General features: G+C 43.3%; 7 protein-coding genes across 7 annotated transcripts; 6 read left to right on the top strand and 1 right to left on the bottom strand.

The window, feature by feature from the left end:
• Positions 1-460: 460 nt before the first annotated feature.
• EAE98_005851 (uncharacterized protein) lies at positions 461-1,051 on the top strand (the record flags this gene model as incomplete). Its single annotated transcript, XM_038953473.1, has 1 exon — positions 461-1,051. One exon carries the CDS (start codon positions 461-463, stop codon positions 1,049-1,051), a length of 591 nt encoding a protein of 196 aa, XP_038809868.1.
• A 921-nt stretch (positions 1,052-1,972) lies between these two features.
• Positions 1,973-2,896, top strand: EAE98_005850 (uncharacterized protein; the record flags this gene model as incomplete). The annotated part of the gene is made up of 1 exon (XM_038953472.1): positions 1,973-2,896. One exon carries the CDS (start codon positions 1,973-1,975, stop codon positions 2,894-2,896), a length of 924 nt encoding a protein of 307 aa, XP_038809867.1.
• Positions 2,897-12,061: 9,165 nt separating this feature from the next.
• Positions 12,062-12,835, top strand: EAE98_005849 (uncharacterized protein; the record flags this gene model as incomplete). The annotated part of the gene is made up of 1 exon (XM_038953471.1): positions 12,062-12,835. The coding sequence occupies one exon, from the start codon at positions 12,062-12,064 to the stop codon at positions 12,833-12,835; it is 774 nt and encodes a 257-aa protein (XP_038809866.1).
• Positions 12,836-13,513: 678 nt separating this feature from the next.
• Positions 13,514-16,779, top strand: EAE98_005848 (uncharacterized protein; the record flags this gene model as incomplete). Its single annotated transcript, XM_038953470.1, has 5 exons — positions 13,514-14,168; positions 14,230-14,495; positions 14,551-14,613; positions 14,661-15,173; positions 15,220-16,779. The coding sequence occupies 5 exons, from the start codon at positions 13,514-13,516 to the stop codon at positions 16,777-16,779; spliced, it is 3,057 nt and encodes a 1,018-aa protein (XP_038809865.1).
• Positions 16,780-17,198: 419 nt separating this feature from the next.
• Positions 17,199-19,189, top strand: EAE98_005847 (uncharacterized protein; the record flags this gene model as incomplete). The annotated part of the gene is made up of 2 exons (XM_038953469.1): positions 17,199-17,397; positions 17,448-19,189. The coding sequence occupies 2 exons, from the start codon at positions 17,199-17,201 to the stop codon at positions 19,187-19,189; spliced, it is 1,941 nt and encodes a 646-aa protein (XP_038809864.1).
• A 444-nt stretch (positions 19,190-19,633) lies between these two features.
• On the top strand, positions 19,634-21,735 carry EAE98_005846 (uncharacterized protein; the record flags this gene model as incomplete). Its single annotated transcript, XM_038953468.1, has 5 exons — positions 19,634-19,797; positions 20,114-20,273; positions 20,366-20,961; positions 21,060-21,626; positions 21,705-21,735. The coding sequence occupies 5 exons, from the start codon at positions 19,634-19,636 to the stop codon at positions 21,733-21,735; spliced, it is 1,518 nt and encodes a 505-aa protein (XP_038809863.1).
• Positions 21,736-23,154: 1,419 nt separating this feature from the next.
• On the bottom strand, positions 23,155-24,949 carry EAE98_005845 (uncharacterized protein). Its single transcript, XM_038953467.1, has 3 exons — positions 24,305-24,949; positions 23,915-24,236; positions 23,155-23,849 (listed from the first exon to the last, which is right to left on the bottom strand). Exons 1-3 carry the CDS (start codon positions 24,793-24,795, stop codon positions 23,355-23,357), a joined length of 1,308 nt encoding a protein of 435 aa, XP_038809862.1. The 5' UTR covers positions 24,796-24,949; the 3' UTR covers positions 23,155-23,354.
• Positions 24,950-25,136: the final 187 nt, after the last annotated feature.

The following is a 25,136-nucleotide window of genomic DNA, read 5'->3' as shown; positions in this document are numbered from 1 at the left end:
GAAACTATCATTTTGTTTACAGGCGATGCTGATCTTTTCCAACATCATATTTAGATCAATCCCAGACAGTTTGTGAATGCTCATTTTATGATAAGATTACGAAGTACAGAGCAGTGAATGCGAATATTTGCCTTCAGCGAAAAGGTCGTTGTAGAGTCGCTGTGATTCCTCAGAAGAATTGAAGCTGTTAAGTCTACGAGCATTGAATGGTAACGTTCGAAAAGCAAGTTTCATGCTCTGAATCTATGTACTCTGCTATAGCACCATGAGGTACTCTGTGAATGGACATGCAGTGTTCTAAATGCTTCACTTCTCCATGTATAAAGTATCCCTAACTTCCCATTACTACCTCCTCATTCTCTTGACATCAACTACCTCATCCATTTATTCAATCATCGAACAGCAAGTCACATCTAAACAACAAATCTGCCTATCTCCTTAAGAACTATTAATGACCATTATGTCTACATACCCTAGACTCAGGCCTGATCTCCAACAAACAGAAGCGTCTTCTTCCCAAGAAACCCCAAACTATCTCTATCTCTGCGTCTTGGAAAGAGAGAACGCCCGCCCCTTCGAATTTGACTTCACTTTAGCTACCGGTAACGCTCTTGACATCGGATCTCTCACCAGACATGATTTGGTGGGTATATATCGTTGCGTCGCAGCAGAAGAATCTGTACAAATAGGCCTATGTTACCACCAAAGTCGTCTCCGCCACTCAAGCCAGAAAGTCCTCACCATGATCCAAATCGCCAAAGTCAAAAACCAAGCTATGTTATGCGAGATTCTTCGCCTGTGTCAACCCGCAGTCGATATACTTCATGTGACCAACTGGTATTTACGGGTTTTAAACACACTTGTTAGGGAGAATGAAACTTTGAGGATCCTTGATATTTCCTGGGACTTTAGTCTCGCTTGGTTAGATGATGCGGCGCAGAGGTTTACACGCGCTAGTATCTTGGAAGGAAAGATCGTGGAGGGGTTCGGAAATGAGCTTGCAGATAGTGTGCAAATTCCGGTGTTTGATATGGCGAGTTGTTGGAAATGAATGGGCTTGGATGGGTGCTTGAGAGTGTGATATTACCGATGGTTTTGGTGGGAGATCTCAGTTAGAGGACGGGATTCATAGAAGAGCATCTAGAAATCGATGATGTTTGCGGTGTGATCTGCAATAAGCCCAATTTGTTCCGTTGGTGCCTGAGTCGTATCATATGTGCTTGTTAGTGCTTTAGTTGAACCCATCGTCCCAGATGCCCTCCTCCCGCTTCGCTCCTGAGATGATGAAATTTTGGCAGTCTCAATAAAGGATCATAAACTCCTCTTCCGTTGTTTAATTTTCAGTCAGGGTGAGATAAATTGATTCGATCAGGCAAGGACAATCAAGACGTGTCTTAAACTTGACAAAGTATTAGACTGAAAAGAGCATCTCATTTCTGAATTGGGAAAGCATGAGGGAGGTATCTGGTACCCTGGATGGAAACTTATTTCGAATGTGTCTGATAAGAGGCAATTGTCGTTTGACATGGTTTGATTGTTACCTTTATTTCGCAGTTAAGTGTCCGTTTAAAATCTGATACTCTGAGTGGATGTAACGATCTATGTTCTTCTAATTCTCTTGGTTGTTGTAGTATTCCAGGTGAACTCGTCGTTCTTGATGATTTCAGGTTATGATAATCTCATCGAATTCAGTACTCTGAACGCTTGAACAGTCCGAGAGGATTGGACGAATTCACCGAGATTATGCTTTAAATCTAAAATAATCAACGAACTCAATGTTTGAGAAATCATTCAGCTCTTCTTTCTCGGGACGAATCATTCTATACCTCTTTCCTATTGCATAACTACTTCTTGCTATGCCTTTTAGGAAATCTCACTCTCTCTTTTCTGTTCTTGATAAGTCAAAGCAAGTTACATGTATTTAACAAAATAATCTTCCGTTCTCTCAACCAATTCTCAATTCAAAATTCAAATGTTTATCGGAAAATATCAACCAGGCGTGGTAAGTGACGTCTCCCCTACAGGAAGAACTTGGGCTAGAGTTGCGGTTGCCTCGCCTGCTGGTACAGTCGTACATCAAGACACGGTATTATTCTGGATGCCTTCAGTAGCTGGTGATCCTGACAATTATACGACATCTGACAATACGTTCCCACCGGAGGCTGCTGTTCTCCGTGGTCTCTCATTGTTAAATCTCCCTGTAGATGCGCTTTCTCACCTAGAGCCACCGGGCGTAAATTTTTACGACAGCTTTACCAGGAATGCTCTACGCCACCCATCACTTGTTGCAAACAATAGCGGATTTGTCGTGCCTACCCATGGTATTCCTTTCGCTCATAGTTGCTATCCCAACGCTATCTGTTCCGCTAATCTTTTCGAGAGAAAAATCGAGGTCCGGCTTACCAGGCCTCTCGCACAATTTGAAGCAATCACCCTTTCATATTGCCCTTTGAATGTGGGAAAAGATGGCAGAGAATCTTACTTGAAACAGTTTCATGGGATTGGCCATCATGAGTGTCCTATGGGATGTGGTAGTGGTCGGTTATCTTTCGTTGGAATTCTCGGCGACCGAAGAAGAGAAGAATTCTTCCAGATTTCTGGTGAGATAGACACGATACTAAATACTGCCGAATTTGAGATTCGAGTTCATTCAGCATTTCGATTGGCCAGAGAGCAACACCTCGAAGCTTACCTGTGGCCATTCTTATCAAAGGCTGAGTTGCTGGCTCGCAAACATAATTTCTCTTGTCGCGCAGGTGTTTATAGAATTTTAATCACAGTCATGGAAACTCAAGGAGGTATCAATCACCCCTCAGTTCAATTTGCGAAAATGTTCGAGCATAATACCTTGACCTTGAAAGAAAACGAGAGGGTGGATGGGGATGTAAACACTTAGTGGCCATTGAATGGACTTCAAGAACTACAGTATTTCTTGGTGTATGCTTTTCAAAGGCATTCTTTTAGCATAACTATCTTGAGATGTTGGCGGATAAGAGATAACTGAGAAATGATGGAAGTATAGAGCATGCTGTTTATCTGTTTCTTTGAAGGTCGTCTGCACGGTGGTTTGGAGTATTTATTGGGACCGCCCAAGGCATTTTTTCTTTTCGAAGTGTCAGTTAAAAGAAATCAATATTCATGACAGCCTGGCTCCCCAGATAGTGATGAACAATGTCAAGCTTATCGCTATGATATAAAATCTATTTCCTGTCTCAAGCCAATCGGCTATCTTAAGGCAGTCGTCAGTATGATATCTCACCGAAGTGACTCATGGTTTTCTCCCACGCATTGCTTCCTTTCCCTCCATATATCTCAACAACCTGAGTCAGATTTTCCTCAAAGGCTCGTTAAACAAGGCTAAGACCACTGATATGAGCTCTAATTTCAGCTTCTATCTCTCACTCGAGGTGATTGAAAAACATTGTCAATTTAGTTTTGCATATAGTGCAAATAGACGACTGTTGACCATTCCGATCGTCGGGAATAGCGACGATTATTAGACTAAGAGTGACTGTTGACCAAATACTTGATATCAAATATCTACACAAGTCTAGCGATCTACATTCTAATACCAATCTATATATATCTCTTATTTCTTATTAAATAAGTTTATTACTTATTTGGTGGGGTCTAGTATTGACTTCACCCCTCGGTTAAGGTATTGAGATCGTCTAATCAATATGATCAAGCTCCTCTACACACCCATTCATGCACATTATTCCCTCAGAATACCAATTCTATAGACAGAGAGTTTCTTCCCCCTTCTAAAACAACCAAATATAATCACTGTCTACGAGCAAGAGAGACCCGCAGCTTTGTATTGAAATCAAAATAGAAGTAAATCCTCTCCGCAATATAGAAATCTCTTTTGTGAATGTTTCCAAACTCATATTTGAGATTCAACTCTTGACTTCTCATCTTCTGATGATATAGCTTATGGCTTTATTGCTTCTTGGTATTTTGAAGACACTTATTCAAATTCGCAATTCAACACAAGGAATTTATCGTACCTGTCTAGAGATACCTACATCATACCTCAACCTTTTTATCCATCGCGAATGTAGTTACTCAATTACCTAGGCACCCCGTAGAATCCGTTCAAAGAAGTTTAACCGAGAATCAAAAGTATGCATCTCGTTGGCTTGAAATATTCTCACATCAGTCAGTTATCTTTCAGGTCCAGATGATTGACTCCAGATTGTTAACATTCACTTCACTGTAAAGAACCAATATTTATATTATAATTTGTATCCCAACATACCTACATAACATCAATCACAAAAAGAGATTTTCATCCCGGTCTTTACACCATCTCCATCTCCAAACCTCTTGCTTTCATCTAGATACCTATAATAGGTATAATCTGAAAAATCCCCATCTTTCACAAATCTCACAATGTTACTTCAAACCCCGATTCGGAGATTGAGTTTTTTTCGAACTTTCTTCTAACATAGCATCGCCCCGTATTTTACTTATCACTGATTGCGAAGAATAGAGAAAATGGCTCGGAGTCCCTATCATAAAGACTTACTAATTATATATAACAATCCCTCACAAAATATAGCTTCTCCTTCAAAATTATCTTTTGAGCAACGCCTTCTCTGGAATATCATGCTGATATCAACACCCGTAAGAAAACTGACGAAAAGAAATCTTCATATAACTATTCCCCAACTAACACTGTTCAATTAAAAAAATCTCATCTACAAGACTTTTATATCCTCTCACTAGAACTCCATCAAAATCTCACATCATCATCATCATCGATTCCACTTCCTCTTTTCCCCATTCCAGTTCTCCCCATGCCACTTCACTTCACACATTTCCATAAATAACTCTCTCTTCATTCCCATCACAAAAATCCTCAGTCCCCAAAAACCGTTAAAAATGAACCTACATCTACCTACCCACCCATACACCCGAGAACACATTCGCTACACATGCACACTCCCAAACTAACCCACAACAACAAAAAGACGAAAACAAAGAATCGAAATCAGCCATGCATGCACTATTCAAAATTCAATATTCAAAGAAGCGAAAATTCACACCATCAAAATCCCAAAAAGAGTTTCAGAAACGAGTTTCTATTTTACAAGCGTGAAGAATAGCGACACATAGCAAATAGGCTTATGTGTCGGTGATCCATCCACTTTCGCAACTTGTCTAGGTAGTCTTGATTACCGAATCTAGATACCTAGGTAGACACCTCATACCCATCTGCAGCTTTGTGATTTTCCAGTAACCACCCAAAGACTCGAGATTTCCATGAATCTAGCTCCAGTGAATCTAGCTCCAGACATCCATAGAAGTACACCTCCCCTTCCACCAATCTCCCTTTCACGACCTCAGGAACCTTCGCATCCCTATTTGCCGTCCCAAACCCCCCAAGCCATCCATCGAATACACGTGGACGTCCCTATCTTCCATCTTCGCCGCTCCTCTCACCCTTCTTCTCCCTCCCAGACATTTCCGCCGGACTTCTCCCATCTACTTTTCTTCGCTCTCTGCAAACCCCACAAATCTCCTTCAGATTCTTGTATATCTCTTCCGTGCTCGTACACTCACCTCTTCGTAATTTTCGACATAAAATGTGGCCGGTGGTTTCGTGGTGATGACATGTGTATGTGGTGATGTATTCTGTGCACATTTTGGGTGGAGTGTTGATTTTCTCGGGTTTGTTGATAAATTGTTTTTAGGTATGAGGATCTTGGGAGAGAAGAAGTGATGAGGTGAGTTTTATTGTTGTGAGTTGGAGAGATGAACTGAAATACCGAGATGAACGAAATTATCCGCGAGAGTCTTTCGAGTTTTTGCGTATATGTGTGGTGTGTGTAAGGGAGAGAAAGACTGCTAATCGAACTTGGGATTCAGTATCGCAATTGCAATTGTGATGAAGACAGGAGAAAGAACAGAGAGACGAAGCAATCTTATAGCTACAAATTCTAGCAATACGGCAAGAAGACCATGGTTCATATTGCTGTAGATATGACTACAATTTCTGCGAATCGCGTGCAGAAGATGTGAATAGTACTGCTGATTTGAATGGGCGTTAACATAGATTGGCTGCTAATTTGCTGAAGATATTAGGTTTGAAGAATCTGAGATCTTTCACTGTTTGATTTCATGCAGTAGATTTGGCTTGGCTATTAGCTGTAGGAGTCACTGGATATCTTGACTGTATCGAGTGTGAATGGTGTGATTTATTCACACTCTATTCATCATGTGGCTTTAAAATTAAAATTATTTGTCGAGATTGTCTTTGAATCTCCTTTATAAACGGAGTGATTCACTCTCGAGTTCGAAATGAGCAATATAATGACTTCTATATAAGCAATTAGAGTAGCTGGAGTTTCGAGCTATTCTTCAATAATGTGAAGTAACTCACCATATATAATACCACAGGAAGATATCTATCATGATTGTTTGTTGTCTACATCGATACTGCCATAGGCCAGTGGCTATATCACCAGTACGAAATATAACCAGCATAGTACAGTACCCGGCACTGGAAATCTATGCACCGTGGCTATATCTCGAAGAAGATTGAAGAACATCAACACTTACTAATTACTGACCATCGCTAGAATAGCCGATTTCTAGTGAACTATATAGATATAATATGGAACTCTACCATGTAGAGCTACGCGGTATGTATATAGCCACACTGTAGCAGAGTTTCCAAAGTCTAGAATTCTGTCGCAAGATCATGAACTTTTACTATCTGATCATATGAGATAATTTAAATACTACATAGGTAGTTATTTCGGAGCGCTTAATTGGTGTTTAATTTTGAGCCTTTTCACATACTAGAAGCTCGCATCTAGTTTCTTAATCCAGATTGCGGGCGTTGAATCATCACTTGGTAGATCACCTATATCGCCTGAAGGAGACTTCCTCATGAGGGAGATGTTCATTGGAGATCACTGGAACTCCAAATGTACTATTCACAATCCCGCCTTCTGATAGAAGAGACACTTTCGTTTTCGTTTGCCGCATTGTTTCGCTTCTATGCCTCCTATTCCGAAGTTGCGGTCTGCAATTTGATTATAAACGATGTAGGTTTGTAGTCTTGTGATCTGGGGGTTTCATCCACATCGTTCATTCATACCATGCAGCATTCACAACATTATCTCTGGTTTCCCCCTTCGATTTGATACAACATAAATCAGATAAGATGAACTCCCAAAGTATCGAGCACGTACGGATCTGATTTTCTCGTTCAAATTATCAGCTGCCCAAGGTCATCCAGCGCATCTATTCCAGATTACGTCATGACTTGAAGTCTGCGAATTGGTGCTTGCAGTGTTTTCTCATCGGAGATAAAATTTGTCATTATGAGCATCTTTGAAATATCGTCCGATCGCCTAGCACAGTATACTTCCCATTGTTCAGACACAAGATGAGCTTTGAACTGTCGTGGATCGTATGTTAACTGATAGGTAATTCTGCAACTATGATTACCAGTGGATGCAGGGACTAATATGATACATACCAATTTTCAAACATGTGTAATAAACCCATCTGACATCCCCAATTGATTAATATCAAGATCTGAAATTTCACCGTCATGCTTCGAAGCATCCACGAATATTTGAAGGATCATTGCAAAGTTTACTTTCCGCAATTCTCCATCAATCCGTGCGCACACTAGTGGACATCTACTTTAGGCATTAGTGAAGTGCAAGGGGAGCAATCAAAAGGAATGTAGTCGTCTGAATATCAGTTACAGAGAAGATTCCGACAAGATCGTCGGGGTTACCGCATTTGATGGTACATAGGATCTGTACAAGCGGAGAAAGCTAGTGCTAGTGCGGAGGGATTATGAGATAGACGAGATATTTATATGATGCTTGCACGCTGCCAACCGGAAAACGTGCCGTTCGGCAAAGGCATCTACTTCCGAAAGAAAAAGCACTTATAGAATCTGATCACAGCAAGAAATTAGGCGATCCGATGCCAGAAGCCGCAGGTCTTGCGATGATCTTGCTTGCTTGCTATTGGACTCCGGGCCTTTAATTTCAAATGGGGATGTGAAAGCTTTACAGTAGAGCCCTCAGTTATCATTCCACTTGGACAAAGATCCAGAAAATATGAGGTCCTTTCAATTAATGGCTATGAAGGGCGAGAATTTCGATGCAAAGCTGGGTCTAAAAGTCCCGAAGATCGATGTGATCATGTGTGTGACTTCCGCCATTTTAGAATATATGAGATATGAAACCGACAGATTGCTTGATAGACAAAGTCGATTATCTGTAGGGATCCACAGATCTCGGCCTGTCAGATCTCGTGGCAAAAGTAATTTTGCAACCAAATCTGGTGCAACCGAATACCAAAACACTGGAATAGGTCGGATTAATTGTGAAGAGCCGTGCGACGTACAACATTGTGCTCTGGTGGGACAAATGAACATTCCTCCTTTTGGCCGCACATGTACTGTAATTAGGTCGATCGCCATCATCTTAATGACGCGTATGTTTAAGGCTGAGGCGTAGAAAAGAAAAAGAAAAGTCAGACGCAGCAAAGAATCATTGGAGTAGAATTTTCTACTGCGTCGATTGATGCAAATCCGTAGAATTTGTCGAAATAATGAAACAATAACCTTGCTGTCCGATTAAGCATAACTTTCCATGTATTACAATGAGAAATGCCACCAGATCTCTCCAAGAACGTACAGATGACAATCGGTGGGCTATTTGATCTGCGATCGACAGCCATACAACGATACTCTCGAACGGCCACAGATCCCGAGTCGGACTATTAACTTGGGCTTCTCAAGATAGGTATAGATCTTCGATCATTGGAAGTTTGCAATACGCCATCTTCCATGGTGAGTTCAAGTGTCATTGAAGCCATTGTTTCCGATAGCCCGGACTGCAGTTCATTGTCAGATTCTAGTTTCGAGATTCTGACGACATCACCAGCAAACTCGAAAATTCGATGTTTAAATTAATTTTGATATGAAAACTGTTTCGCTGTTCAAAAATAATCTCAATACTTAGAAGAAATTGGATACTCCAAAGCTTTGGATTGTAGCACTGCAGTCTGGACCATTGGACTCTCTGATTGACGCTGGATGAAAGTCAGTTTCTTGTGACAGAAGGATGAGTAGAACGAAATCTATACTCGTGCAATTTAAATGACTATTGTTCATCATGACCTTGAAACTTGTTTTCTTGGGGTCAAGTTTTGTTTTTCCATAGAGCGAGGAAGTTCTAGAACCCGAACCAAACCAAATAGGAGCACATCATCCGGATTGAGCCGGAATGCAGATGTCAAAAGTTCATTCGGGTGTAGCCCGAGCAGTAAGAAATCCGATTGTGCACACAATCGCTGAATTGTTGGGGGTCTTTTCATCCATAGATCAGAAAATGATAGATGTGATTGCACTGTGAAAACGGTGAACAATATTGTGGAACTTCACTTGCGTCGCACAACAAGTGAAGCCTTCCCCCATGATGAACATTTTGGGTGGATGGAGAAAGCCACAAATTCTAGGAAACCATGGGATATTACAAATCTCAGCTTCTCATAATGCCGACGATGCCAGCCTCGCAATTGCGCGAGAAGTGAAAAGTATCTGCACGACATACATATGTGCTCAGCTCACCGCTCATGTAGGCAGCTTATCAAATGTACACTGCGCGTAAGAATAGAGTTTTGTTTTTTCGAATCCACATGTCCATCTCAAAGTCCAATGAATCGGCCATTGGGTCGAAGCCGAACATACCGCGGACGCAGGCAGACGAAAGCATTCATATTATTGGGTGGACAATTGGAGGAGAATGCGAATACCCAGCGTCTTTGTAATCTTCGAGTCACACGCATAGTGGCCCAAATAAGTTTCGGGAGCACTGAGATGGGTGATTGAAGGGGTCATAGATAGCAAGAAACTTCAATCACATACCTAGTCACTCGGTGGATGAGAGCCAACTAAAATGAAGATTTTCCGGCAGTTCTGGGAAAAAGGGGGTCTAGTCAAGCCCGAGAAGAATAGATGGATGACCTGGAGATCCAGAAGCAAGGTTACCGCCACTACCCGGCTAATAAGTCCGGATGTGAATACCAAGAGAGTGTAAAAGCACGAATAAGCGCCTGATGAGTGATCAATAATGGAAATGCTTATCCTAGTCGAGCTGCTGCACAATGCACACACTCCAGCGTAGACGAGTAAAGGGAGGCAAAGGATACGGCGGGAAACTTGTCTCGAGACTCTCTCGACTCTCTTCTTGCCAACATCCATCCAAGAAGGCAGGCTGGCCGATTGCAGGTCTGTAGCCTCCCCTCGATTTCTCTCTCCTTGACTTGGCTCTCTGGCCAATTAGATTCTATACATCTACCTAGCACGTGCGCAGTCGGATTTCAATGTGCAGCAGAGGTGCACTGTTCAAGGAGTGCCCAGTCAGCAGTAGGCGTGGAGGCATGTCATGGTCCCTGAAAGCTACGACGGAGACGGAGCAGGTGGATACTGTCAAACTACCTAGGCTAGGCATCTAGGTTGGCCGAGGACCCCTCCCTCGTCTTTATTTATTCGGGATCACCAGATCTGGAAGAGGGAGTGGTATCACCCCAGGTGTATATTGAGTATTGAGTCTTGAGTACCAGGTGGATAGATGCGTAGGTATTATGTGATCCTGCCATATACGCACATACATGTAAGATTACATAGACGAGATCGTATGTGAGGTGCAATGGTGACCCAGGAGAATTAAGGTCATAGAACGAATAGGGGATTTAACACTGACATTGAGCCAATGAAAGGCAAGAGATTGGTGCTCACACTCCCCAAAAGAAATACAAAAGAAAAGTCTCAGGAGTGGCCACATACGAATACGACTAGCACTGTTGACCTACCACCTGCGAGATGTGCCAAATGGAAGAGGTAAGATAGCCTCCAGACCTACCGACCTAGAGCTCGTCGACCGGTGTATCGACGGCGTGGTCTATGATCGACCACACCACGTACTGTATCGAGCGTATGTGTAGAGTACGTAACAGGTATATATCAGACCAAGCTACGATAAACATCTAAACTTTAACCCATTTCCCGTCGAGCCCGTCAATCCAGTCACTCCACTCAACCCACTCAACCCACTCAACTCGCCCAAAATAGAGAAGAAATAGCCATGGATGCCGTAGATACCAGAGAGTGTCTCAATTTAGCAGACCGGACCGAGAAACCCTGATTGAAGAAGACCCTGAATCTTTTTTGAGTTTCCGAGTACCTGAATCATGTAAGAAAGTGGAAGCCAATCCCTCAAAATTATACCTGTAAGGCTACCTATCAACCTCCTTCCGCTCGACGAGTGGGATCAATTCCGCAAGGTCCTTTCATTTACTACTGACTTATTATACTATGAGAATTATACTATGAGACTATCAGAAAATAGTAAAATAGATACTAGGCAGTTGCTAATTCGTAATTCGTAATTTGTAATTCGTAAATCCTAATTCCTCACTTCTCATTCGCTCCATCCTCTCTCTCTATTAGTACTTCCATTTTATTCAACTTGATTGTAATTTTATTCCTTTTTAATAGGTAGCTATTATGGCCAAGTTTCAATTCAATCGATCAAAGCAGCTTTGCTCTTTTTTTCACACCTCCACTTATTACGTCTAGATGCAACCATGCATTGTACTCGCAGTCTCTACTTTCTCGACCATCTCTCCTTCGTCTGATTCTCTTGCTCCGTCATGAAAACTATAAGTACTCTACTGTACGCTCCTATTGGCATAGGTCTTTTCGAGATATTATGACCTTCTCGACACCGTCTCATAGCATGTCAACCCGTTTGATCTAGTACCATCCTCTATTTCACATACAAATAATAATAATACAACTCGGGTCAGTGATTGTATTATATATGTTGCCGATTCGGAACTTTGTTGACCTTGTCGCGCCATAATCATCCACTTTGATTCTACTGATAACGGATCTCCTTCTTCACAACGAGTTCGGGATTGTTTATATGATCTGAGTCATTGGCGTTTGGTACACACAGCATTCATTCGATAATCTTTGCACCTTTACTAATGCATATCGTCTTATAACAGAACGGCGATGGCGTATCATTCCCAGGCGGGACCATCCAACCCAAATCTTCATGCTCAACAACAATACCAGCAAGGGTCCGCAAGTTACGGCAATCCTTCCAGTGGAAATGGAAATAGCGGCCAAGAACAAGAGGCGGGCTTCGATACTGTGAATTGGTACCGTCATTACCTAGAGTGCCATCACTACTTTCTCGACCAAGCTCAACATGATTTTTTGGTTCAGGCCGTGGCAGCATTTATAAACATTCAGCTGCCGTATCAAAAGCAGCCCTACCCAGTCCATCGAGCTTCGGCCGCATGGTCTCTAAAGAATCTTTCCGATCGTCAACAAGAGGAAGAACCCCGCCCTCCCCCAGGGTATCCGCAATCGGTGTCCTTGATCCCGTACATCAGAAGATTGATAGTCACTGGTCACGATGATCCTCGCATCATGGGAACTTGGTTCGGTGCAAATTGGGTTCAGGGAATCGGGACCATACATGAACTGGAGCGACGCAATTACCTTTTCGCATCAAAAAGTAAGGAATGGCTTGATGTAAAGAAATACTACGATGATTCGCTGGCCGCAGAGCAATCAACGCCGTACATGATTCCTTTGCCGAGAATAACAGAGGCAGAGCTTTCCTCTGCGGACGAAGCTTGGAGTGGTTGGATGGCCATGCAGGACTGGGTGATCGGTCCCAGAACACCACAAAGTTTAAGGCCTCCTTCACCTTCACGTTCACACACGGCATATTATAATTCACCACGAATCAAGAAGGAGAGTGATTTGGATAATTGAGAGTTACAGCACAGAGAGGATTTTCGGTCAGGGTCTTTGGGCCTGTTTTTGTCGGAGCATCAGGTGGTAAATTTACATGAGATCACGCTGGCAATAGGAGTTATAGATATCCAGGAATTAGGTCGTAACATGAGGTTTGTGACATTTTGGTATCAGGTTTAGTTGCGGGTTCTTCTCTCGTATTTTGTACAATAAAATATCATCCATATGTCTGAAGGCCCATTTGCTAATGTTGGAGTTTTGACGTGCTGCATATCGTATTCTCAAAACCCCATTGCGTCTACCCACCTGCAGGCATGGATGGTAATTCCGGGCGGAAAAGTAATTTATAGGTCATGGGGGGAATGGCTCGATGGTTCAGCCGTGTCAGGGCTGTGGACGCTAAGACAAGGCTGAGAGAGCAATCCTTCATTGATTGGTCCCCACAACTACGTGCATTATCGGTGGGCGCTAGCGAGGCTAGGTCGATTCACATCTGAACTGAACTTTAATTCTAGATTCACTGACACACACACACACACTCTCTCTCTCTCACACACTCACAAATCCTTTCCTTACTTTATCATTATTTCACATTTTGTATTCTTAATACTAATCTTTCTCATAATACCTCAATCTGATAGTGAGGCTTTTCAATTTGGGCAGTTACTGATCTAAATTTCATTCTACGATTCAAAAATGACCGCACAAGCTGCCATCGCAAACTGGCAAACGTTACTGAACAACAGCCTTGCCTCGAGGCTTGACTTCGAACCTTTCACCGATTACATTCGTATATTATATTCGAGGAACCCACTGCCATCTCAATATATATGCGAGATATTCTTACGTCCCGACAAATACAACGATATACATGTCGATCCACGAGTATTGCGTTATGTACAAATATTGCTAGCAGAGGGTTTTATTGATTGCGCCGGGATCCTTCGAGTTTTGTTGAGATATTCTTCACTCTGGAATTATGTGCAAGATGAGCACATGCATAGCGAAGCCAATAATGGTGCAAACAAGACCAAAAGAGTGAAGGGAGGAAATAGAAGGTGGAAAATGTCATATTCTGCCGAAGAGATGATGTTGTACCGACTTGCGAAAACAGTCTCCACTGGCACAAGGCCTAAGAATGTCCAAGAAGCAGTCGACCTACTGATGATATGCATTCAATGGATGGATATGGTCGCTACCAGTATGGGTAGAGGGGCGCACGAGATATTGGACATCGAAGCTCATGTGGAGGAGATTGGGATGGTGGGTATGGCTTTGGGAACTTTAATGGTCGCTGTTATTGGGAATGCAAAGGTATTAGGGGCTATACAAAAGGGTCGCTGCCCAAAAGGTATTCCTGCTTCATTCTGGTGTCTGAATAGTGCCGCCCAGATGCTTACTTTAACCAACAGGGACCGGCATTGACCTCGGAAAGGCTATGGCTAGGTTTGTTCCTTTGTTAATTCAGAGCTCCCCGCAGAATGTACAACGATTAGACGTATTCCGAACACAGACTCTGATGACGATTCTACCCGTTGACAAAAAGGAGCGAGCCGCCAATGCTGAGATTGACGAAATTTTGGATTCCACAATTGGGATGAACATTGACAATATCGTGGTCGCTGATCTACCAACTATCAACTCGCGAGCGGGTCTATATATTTATTTGAATTCTATTGCAAGTACCACGATGTTCATAATGAGTATCTCCGATGTAAACTGACCAATTCTAGCTTGTTGGTAGGCCCCTTGTCGATGACAGTGCAATTTTTGCATATTTGCACAACAGATATCAGGTAATTCCGGTTAATCATCCTGCAAAATCTTTACTGATCATTGCAAGGGAGATGTCCAATCGACGACAGTAGATCTTATACTTGCATCGTTTGATGTCTTGGCCAATGCAACTTTTCGAAATGAAGGGCCACAAACCACAACTATACTACGATCATTTTTGATCAACAAAGTTCCCTTACTCGTCTCAACGCTCGCAACATCCTTTTTTCCACCACTAACATCAGAATTTTGCATCACGGAAGCTTTGAGTCATGTCGATACTAATGCATTTCCCACACTTTCTACTCTGTTTGCAGAGTCGACTAATAATGACATGTTCTCAGATTCCGTTAGACAGGACTTCTGCTTCGCTTGCTGTTTACATGGCTTAATTCCGGAATCCAGTATTGAAACCCTACTAGGCGATATACCTATGCAAAGTTTACCTGCCGGTGGAAGGTATTCTAAGCAGGATCTTGTTCAACAATGTCTTTCTGACTCGGAGCGAGCCGAAGGATTGATTTCAGAGTTAGAAAATATGGATGGGAATGCTGGCGCTGTTAGTCAGGCAATTGCAGAGGTATGTATCTCGGCTAGCTCCTCATAACCATGACTAATTATGATAGGTTATAAAACATATGTGTGGCAATAAGGAGACAATGACCTTGAAGACCTTATGCAGTCAATTGGCTCGTAATCCATCTTCTTTGGATATAATGCTTCTCTTTAATAAGCCTACATCATTTTTGCAACCAATCTGTGAGCTTCTTGATAATTGGCGATATGATGAAGACCAGGGAGAATATCAACCTGTTTATGAAGAGTTTGGATCAATATTGCTCCTGGTAGTATCATTCGCGCATCGCTACAACCTTTCAACAGTTGACTTGGGCATCAAAAACCCAGCAGAATCATTTGTAGCAAAGCTACTCGTTCAAGGCCATCTCAGTCGAGCATTGGATCCATTATCTCAGCAAGATCAAAATCATTTGGATGGATGGATCAGGGGGTTGTTTGAGCCAGAAGGTGGCGGACTTGGTGATGAGCTGATGTCATCTTGCCCGCCACAAGAGTTCTACCTCTTGGTGCCCACTCTCTTTCACCATATTGTGCTAGCACTTAGCACAGAGACTCTCTCGGAAGAAGGCTTGAAAGGTGGTCTGGAATTCATGGTTGAACCATTTTTGCTTCCTTCTCTCATTCCGGGCATCACATGGCTCTCGGCTCATCTGTGGGAAGCACGCCCTCAGGCGACCTATGTTCTTCAGATCCTGTCAGCTTTAATCAAAAGTCCTCCATCCATATCAAACAACATGGAAGCATCCCACCTACTCAATGCAATCCTCAAGATCATAGCCCAAAATCTTGAACAAAGTCTCCGATGGCTCCAGCGCGCGGAGCCTCACCGTCACGACATCGATTCGATTTCGAAAGCACTAGAGTCGAACGTAGGCTGGGAACGAAGAGGTGCTAGTAAGTACAGTGAGTTAGAAGTATGGACAGCCACACCTGGGGGTGGATTGGCTGCCAGCATAAAACACACAATTGTTACCCTCGTTCAATGGGGTCTTCAATGTGACCGCAACCCTGGTATGCAAATTATGCCTGCATCCTATACTCATCGACAGGTTCTTGCTGGATTAAAAATGCTCGGCGCAAAACGATTACTGAATACTATTATCGAGGAAGTTAAAACACAAACCGAAGCTGGTAATGGAAGTGTGGTACTGGACATTGCCATTTCATTGATCTGCGCTCCAGATTCTGCAAGCTTTGACTCAGGTTCAGGAATGGATATTATGAGTGGTAATACACCACAACTGCTTCAACGACGACTAACTCTAAGAGAAGCTTTAAAGGCAGAAGCAGAAAATATGCCAAGAGTCCACAAGACTGACACTTTTCACGCGGAAACAGTCATTAGGTTGTACAGAAGAGTTGAAGCGCAGTCAGTCATACAACAACAATTACTACCAGATGATAATGGTATGGGCGGTCTTAATGAGGTTATGGGAGATGCTGTAATGGGAGATTCTGGTCTTGGGCCAGTCGATCAACCTAATCTTGATATGCATGATATGGGTGCTGGTAGCGAAGATTTAATGATGATGGGCGGAAGCGGCCATGGTGGTGATCTACTAGATGCTTTTGGAGGTGATGGTCTGGGAGATGGAATGGGATTCTAGATGTCTTATTTTGCATGGTGTTGGGAAAAGGGGAGTGGAAAGGGATATTTTTGGATGTAGAAAAACAAGACAGCATTGAGTTTTTGCGTCACACATGGATCGTTCATGAGGGAAACAATATTGGGGAAATTACAATAATTTATTAGGAAATCATAGGAAATTTTCAAATATCATAAATACAAAAGTATTTTATAATGAGAAACTTACTCCAGCATGACGAATCGATGAAGAGCACGAGCATGAGCTTCTAAGGACATATCACGTGTTTCTGGTGTTTTGCAGCAAGGATCATATCAATGGGCTAGCGCGACGCTAAGATAATGAGAAAATAATTTTTTGATATCGAAATCTCTAGCTACAGGAGGAGAGAAACGAAAATTCCACGTAATTCGCGCGATAATTTGAGCAAATTCACAACAATGGCTGGCAAAAAGAGGAAGGCCTCCGGGCAAAGCGTCAAAAGTCGCACGCAAGATTTCGACAAGTCCAAAGGAAAAGTAGCCTTCACAACATATGAAGACATTGCCGACTCCGAGGATGAATTCCACATCAACAGAGATAAAGTTATGTTGGATGATGAACCAAATGCTAAGCGTCAAAGGAAATCGAATTATGACGGTTAGATTAATTGTCATTATGAATTCGATAGAAGCTAAAAGTTCTTGCAGATGAATTAGTCGAGTTGTCGGACGAAGAGGTATTAGGGTACTCCGACGAGAGCTCTGAAGAAGAAGAATACGAGGCGCCGAAATCGAAGAAATCGAAAGCTCAAGAAAACGATGAGGAAGATGCGGAAGAGGAAGACGAATATGCTGAGGGGTGGGGATCTTCGAAGCGCGATTACTATGATGCGGATAATATCGAAACGGAAGCCGACGCCCTGATGGAAGAAGAGGAGGCTAAACGATTACAACAAAAAAGACTTTCGAAATTGACTAAAGCTTCTTTCGGTCTCGATGAACTCGACATCAAATGGCTCCCTGCGAGTGATGACGAGGAAGGCCTGGGAGGTGCTCTTAAAAAGGGCAAGGGGGGCAACAAAGAGGAAGCTGATGATTATGAAGAGGGAGATGTGGTAACAGAGGTTTTGAAGGATATTGAGATCACAGAAGATATGGGTCCGGAAGAAAGGTTAAGAATACTATATTCAAGATATCCAGAATTCGAGTTCCTGGCAGACGAATTTCTAGAACTAGCACCTGTTCTTCAAGATTTACTGAAGGAAGTGGACCAGTTGCCTGAGTATGAAATCGACGCGATACCTTTTACAGTCACAAAAGCCAGGGCTTTAGCAGCTTACACATCTACTATCGCCATGTACTTTTCGCTTTTAACTTCTCCATCGCAGCGTCCTGAAGGGGAGGGAAAGACTATGAATCCACAAGAATTGCGAGATCATGAGATTATGGATTATTTAAAGTCAACTCGAGAGTTATGGTTGAGGGTCAAGTCAATTGACGTCACAAAGTTGGAGGAAGATTCGGAAGATGCAAGCGAGAATATATCTATGGAAGGCATGGAGGATACACTCACATCAGAAGAGGAGATGGAGACAATTAGACCAACGAAGAAATCCAGAAAGGAACTGGCTCGCGCTGCTGCTGCTGAAAGGGCGGCCGCAAAACGTAGCAAACAGATCCAGGAAGCAGAAGAAGATTTGGCAGGTCTTGATGATCTCGTATCTAAAGCTAAGAAGTCAAAGAAGGTATCGAGAGCTGTTGTTGAAGCAGATGATGATTCCGATTTCGGCGAAGAAGAGTCCATGGATGCCAAGGCTGCGGAGGAGAAGGCTAAAAGAAAGAAGTCACTCAAGTTCTACACATCTCAAATCGCTCAGAAAGCGAACAAGAGAGCCGACGCAGGGAGGGGGGCCGGTGGTGACGAGGATCTACCTTATAGAGAGAGGCTTAGAGATCGCCAGGCACGACTCAACCTTGAGGCCGAGAAGCGTGGAAAGAAATTGGATGAATACGGCAGAGGTACTGCTCTGGGTGGAGAGAGCGACGACGACGATCAAGAAGCTGTTGCTGGCGAAGTTCGAGGCGATGAAGACGAGTACTATGATATGGTTGCACAGACATCAAAGAAACGCAAGGATGATAAAGAGGCAAAGTATGCCGCAATTTCTGAAGCGAAGAAGGCTGGAAAGTTGGCAAGAGTAGTAGAAGTGGAGAATGATGAAGATGGTAAGAGAGCTATCGGATATGTAATTGAGAAGAATAAGGGATTGGCGCCAAAGAGGAAGAAGGAGGTCAGAAACCCGAGAGTGAAGAAGAGGATGAAGTATGACGAGAAGAAGAAGAAGCTGGGCAGTATGAGAGCTGTGTACAAGGGTGGAGAAGAGAGAGGCGGTTATGGTGGTGAGAAAACCGGTATTAAGACTGGTTTGGTTAAGAGTAGAAAGTTGTAGGATATTAGTTATGAAGGCAAAGCATTCCATGCATCTAGGTTCAACATGGTTTCGTCTAAAATCTCTTCATGTAAGGGATCCTTACTCCAGTAGAGTTAGCTCCAGTCAATACATTAATTTTATGCAATACCTAGTCTTACCCTCAAGGTTAGTAAAGCGTGGTACCAAAACGACTAGACCCCTTGGCAGGTGGGAGATTGGTGTTCTCACAATCGATACCTCGGATTACAAAGGGTAGTACAGTTTTCACATGTTTCCATCTATGGCGTTTAGAGTTCTTTCATACCTTCTTGGGATTTGGAGTTGTGCAAAGGCGTTGAAATGTCTCGGCTCTGTTCGTTGCAGTACGCCCTCATTTCCAGAAAACGCCCTACTGAATGACTAGTGAATTCACATACTAGGCAGGGAGACATTACCTTCCAGACTCTTCGCAATTTGCATTCAATGGTTTGGTTGCGGATGAGGGATTTCCCGCTCACCTGCTCGATTCTTGCGAACGCAAAAGCTATCAGATGCATATATAGCGGAGTTTTTGTTCCTTTATACACAGGAATTACGGGGGGATATATATATTTCTTGCCTTTCTGCAGTGTTTTGGGGAAGTCTGAGTGAGATTTATTCGATTCGGCTATCATGCGTTTTTGGACATTTTCCTTGTTTGGGTTGCTTTATCTGGGAATTTGTGGTGCGGGACCGGTGCCATTGCATCGAGAGTTGGGTTTTGAAGGAGAGTGTTGTGATTCGGCAAGTTCTTCTCATAATGAATCGGTTGGCTAATAGTACATGAAGTGAAGAGGTTCTAATTTTCCTTTAGTGAGTTGTCTTGCCTCCTGAAAGCTGCTTCTTGGCCCAAATTTAGCCGAGTCTGCGAGATAGCTCATGCTTTGATGTGCTTATGGGATGATGCTAATCTTTTGGTCAAAGGTTAGGACAGTGTGATCTCAATCCTGCTAATTGTACCAAAACTTCCATGTCGAATCACTCTTCGACTCGCAGAGATGTAGCACAATGTGGTAAAAATGCTCCACAGGGAAGTCAAGTATGTCCTCTGAATACTTGCTGTAGCGGTAATGGATATTGCGGGGTATGTATTTTCGAAATCCCGTATGATACGCACAGATCTTGCTTCAACATCGAGTCATATATAGTATACTGATAAATGACATGTAATCACAGACCACATCCGCCTATTGCATCAACGCCGACCCCATCAACGGCAACGCGCCATGCCAACGCGGCTTCGGCGCCTGCGGCCTAATAAACTTCCCCAACTGCGGTTCGGGCAGCACAACCGCCAGCAACGGTCGCAAAGTCTCCTACTGGCAAATTGGCAGCGCGACGCGTTCCTGCAATGCGCTCCCTGTCTCTCTGATCCCCACTCAGAATATCACGCATCTCATCTTCGCCTTCATGTCTATCTCTCCCAATACTTTCCACGTGGTTCCTTTCGATACCACAGCTGTACCTCTCATGTATCCCTTTACTGCTCTTGCTTCTGCGACTTTGGCGACGTATATGGCGATTGGGGGTGGTGGATCGAGTGTCTTGCCGCTGATTTGGAGTCAGATGGTGTCGAATCAGGGGAATCGAGCGGCGTTTATTAGTAGTGTGGAGGGATGGTTGAGTACGTTTAATTTCCAGGGGGTAGATCTAGATTGGGAGTTTCCGAGTAGTAGTAATGATCGAGATGGGTTTGTGGCGTTGGTGAGAGAGATGAGGGAGAGTTTTACTGCGAATTATCCGGGGAAAAATTGGGGGATTAGTGTGGTTTTGTGAGTCGTTTTCGCTTCGCTTCTCTTCAATCATCCATCTATCTACTTCTTTGCACAAGAGACGAAAGAATCGCGAGCTTAAACTAATCACGAAATAGACCACCAGATATCTCCTCCCTCCAATTCTTCGATCCCATAAATCTAGAACCCTACATCACCTTCTTCAACTTCATGTCCTACGACCTCCACGGCCCCTGGGAAGCCTCCAACCCCTCCCTGGGCGCTTTCGTGCGACCACAAACCTCTCTACCAGACATCACGACGGCCATTTCCCCCCTCTGGTTCGCAGGCGTCGATCCCGCGAAAGTGAATCTCGGACTTGCCGCCTACGGACGCGGCTACACGCTTGCGAATCCGGCGTGTGCGGATCTCGGATGTGCGTACGTCGGGCCCAGCGATCCCGGGCCGTGTACGACGGAAGCGGGAATTCTGAGCATGAGGGAGGTTGAGGTGTTGGTGCAGAGAGAGGGGTTGAAGAGTACGTGGGTGGGAGCGAGCGCGGCGGAGGAGGGGGGGATGGGTGTGAAACAGATTGTGTTTGGAGGGGGGAAACAGTGGATGGGGTTTGATGATGTGGAGAGTTGGGGGGTGAAGAGGAAATTTGCGGATGCGCTTTGTATTGGGGGAACGGTGGTTTGGAGCTTGGATTTGCAGGGGGTGGGGACGTGAGTATTTGGGGGGGTCTTTTTGTTGGTTTTTGTTTTGGTTTGTGGGAAGATTTGCTGATGATAGAATCTATCTAGTGGTGATGGAAATTTTGGACCGGGGTTTTAAGGAGTGGTGTTGAAATTTATGGGGGCTTGGAATCAGAGGAATATGGAGGCGTTGAGGTGGGGATGGATTTTACGGTATCTCTTCTCTTTAGTATACATCTTTCATAGGTGGTGATTTGCAAGTGATGCATCAGTTGGAGTATTCATCTTTCAGTGAATTCTTTTTACATTTTCTTGAATCTATCTTGGCTGTTAAGCAGTTACATCTTAATTCAAGTGGTGATCCAACCGGTCTTGAAGTTCATGAAGGAGAGCCATTTGATAAGCATCTACCGAGTATCCCACCTCTAAAACTTAACACTCTTCTGCACTCCCTTATCAAACGGAATCATAAGATTCGCACAACCATTCACCAGCTCCTTCGCGAAGAGCATATGGAGCGGGAAATTCAACAGGAATGTAGTCATTTCGGAGTCCAAAAAGGAGGTTTTTTCATTCTTGCAAACTATTGATGACGCACAGGAATACTAATATACGAATCCTCAAGCCCGAAAACCAGCATTAAATTCGAGCTCTATATCCCAGCCCCCGACGTTTGTCAACCTGGAGTCCCTTTCTCGGCTATCACAGATTCGGAAATCATATTGTTCTCCCGCTGTTATATCTCCTTACCCCAACAATTACAAGAGGTATAGCATCTGAGATGCTTTCTCATCTATGTTACTTCACTCGATATATATTATCAATCTATTGACCCGAGTGGACATGATTTGCGGATGGAAACCCGTTTTGAATTTCGGGTGGACGGATGAGAGGATGTGGGATAACGCCTACACGCAGCCTATTTACTGCATGGAATTCTCAAGCTAATTTTCGGAACGAGAGTCCTTGATTCCGGGGAAAGGGAGTTATGGGTGAGAGTTTTGGTTATAGAAGAGCAAAAGACCAAAAATAAAGTCTAGATCAGATGAATGCATGAATAAGGAGGGATGATAATGGGGGAGCAGGTACTGGAAAGTTAATTGAATAAGCGAATCGTGGAGACTGAATTAAGTTTGAGGAATGGTACTAGTAATACTAGAGATTCGGAGAATGGTATCGATATGAGAGCAACAAGTTCGGCATTTCTATCGGGTTAGTAATATACAATGCTGTGTGGGTAATCAATATGAAGCATTGAACCCTGAGATCTGATAAGCAGCCACTAGATCGCATCTCGTACGATCTGCAACAGAATCTTAGAGGGGAACTATAGTCATTACATCATTCATCAGATGAAAGTCATGGCAGGTACCAACGGCAGTTTGGTAGTAGCAGAAACTAGTATGAGGCGTTCGGAATAGTCAGGGGAAGTCCGTGGCGCAGAATACAGCTATAGCAGAGTTAAAAGTAGTTAGAAACACATGTTAGTTTATATGAAGGTCGGCGACTTGGAAAAGTGGAAATCAAAGAGTATCTCCGGATGTTTTTTTTATATAAAAAATTACATTGTAGAGTATTGTTCCTAGCACAAAACTATACTATATACAGATATTATTGCAAAAATCGAATCTCATTGCTCAATCTCTCAGAGAGATGGGTATTTTCATCAACCAACCGTTCGCTTGACGCCCCTTTGACTCCTTAGATAGACATAACTTTTCAAAAACTCCGTTCCTATTTTACCAAGTCCGCCATTCCTCACACGGAATATCGCGGCTTGTAATGAGCCGCCATACCCAAATCTCCTTCATCGATCGATTCATCTTTCGAATTCGTCGTGTAGCGAAAGGTGTCCTCACTTCTTGGTCTCGTATCACTATCTCTCTTTCCTATCTCGTTTTCGTCGCTTTTAAATTCATCACTACTCCTTCTCCCTTCCCCCTCAGCCATTCTCATAAAACTCGAAATGCTGGCATCACTTCCAATCTCTTCAATTGCATCCAGATTCCTTGAGCGTCTTGTTGATCTGAGTTCTCGCTCTCGAACATCACCTAGTTCAAGATCGTCACGTGAGAGTTTGCGTGAGATACGCGAGGCTCTTGGAGTAGCGACTGTTGTGGATCCTGAGAACGGTCCCTTGTCCGCTGAGGAGATGGCATAATGCTCATTTCGGCTGGAATGTAAAGAGCGGGGAAGGATAAAAGGTATGTAACGTGTGAAGAAAGGTTTCGTGGCAGGAACGGACGCTCCAATCTAAAATTCTGTTAGAACTGTTCACTGTGTATCCTGTGACGTCAAGACAAATTGGAGATACTTACTATGCCAACATAAAGCTCAACGGTACTACTTATCCAAACATAATAAGTGTCCCATGTCACATCCGATGAAACCAACTCTAAATAAGTGTAGTATGTTCTCACAGCCCCAGCCACACAGACGAGAAATCCGGCGCCGAAGAGAAAAATAATGATGAGCCGTTGACGATGAGAGATCTGCAATTGTAACAATCTCGGGATTGGGAATAAAACGACGATACAGTCAGTCACGGTATTTATGACTCCAGCAATCGTGACATGAAGAGTTTCATTGATGCATTCTGGCTGAGGAGCAAACGTTATAAGCCAGTAATGAGAGGGTGGTCTGGTTTTTGAGTAAGTCAATGATATTCATGTGACCCAAGACGGGCATCGAGATGTGAGTCCACTAACCGGCATTGGAAAATAGTAACGATAATGAATACAAGGCCTTGAACGGCGATAATAATGGAAGCCGCAACAGTCATCATCTTGAACCTTCCCCCGCTTGATAGAATTCGGTAATATAATGCCATCATGGAACATTTTGTGAGGGTTTGTCCAAGAGTGAAAACGATTTGTACGATTATAAGGTATTGTAGACCAAAGGTAACCCGATTAAATGGAACATCCCATATATGTCGATTGAAGTGAAACTTTTTCTCTGCGAGAATGGCGAGGAAAGCAAATGTTGTCGATGGCAGAACTGCTGCAAGTATGAGCCAGTCATCCAATCCGAAACTCTTTGACATTACAAGTCGAGTGTAGAGCCTGATGAATATTATGGATAGAACTAGAGGCAATAATATTGCAGTGACGGTTGAAACACCATACCCTCGCGTTATAGGGTCATCATAATTCGGGACTGGCCAAGAGGCGAGGATCTCAGGAGAGGGAAGCTGCATCTTCAAAAGTATGTGGTCTACATTAATGCGAGATGGAAGTACATTAGTTTAAGTATATAGTCGTGGGAAAACGGTCAAATAAGAAAGTAACAATGCTAACAGCTCACTACTGCGGCTCCAAAAATGTATCGAGGGAAAGACCTGTGCCTAACGCAAGGCAACTCCACCTTGATATACTAAACCTGTAGGGGGGACGGGATGGAAAGTATCTTTCCCACACAGACTTCAATAATGTATGCTTCTCAACTACTGCAAGCCACTAGATTTTGCTGCGGGAGACCCATGTTTGTGTCACGAACCCTCAATCTTTTATTCATCAACGCTCAATGGCATTGGCAGAT

The sequence above is a fragment of the Botrytis deweyae genome (assembly GCF_014898535.1).
Source record: "Botrytis deweyae strain B1 chromosome Unknown BDEW_012, whole genome shotgun sequence".
NCBI classification, from domain to species: Eukaryota; Fungi; Ascomycota; class Leotiomycetes; order Helotiales; family Sclerotiniaceae; genus Botrytis; species Botrytis deweyae.
This window is presented reverse-complemented; position numbering and strand designations above follow the sequence as displayed.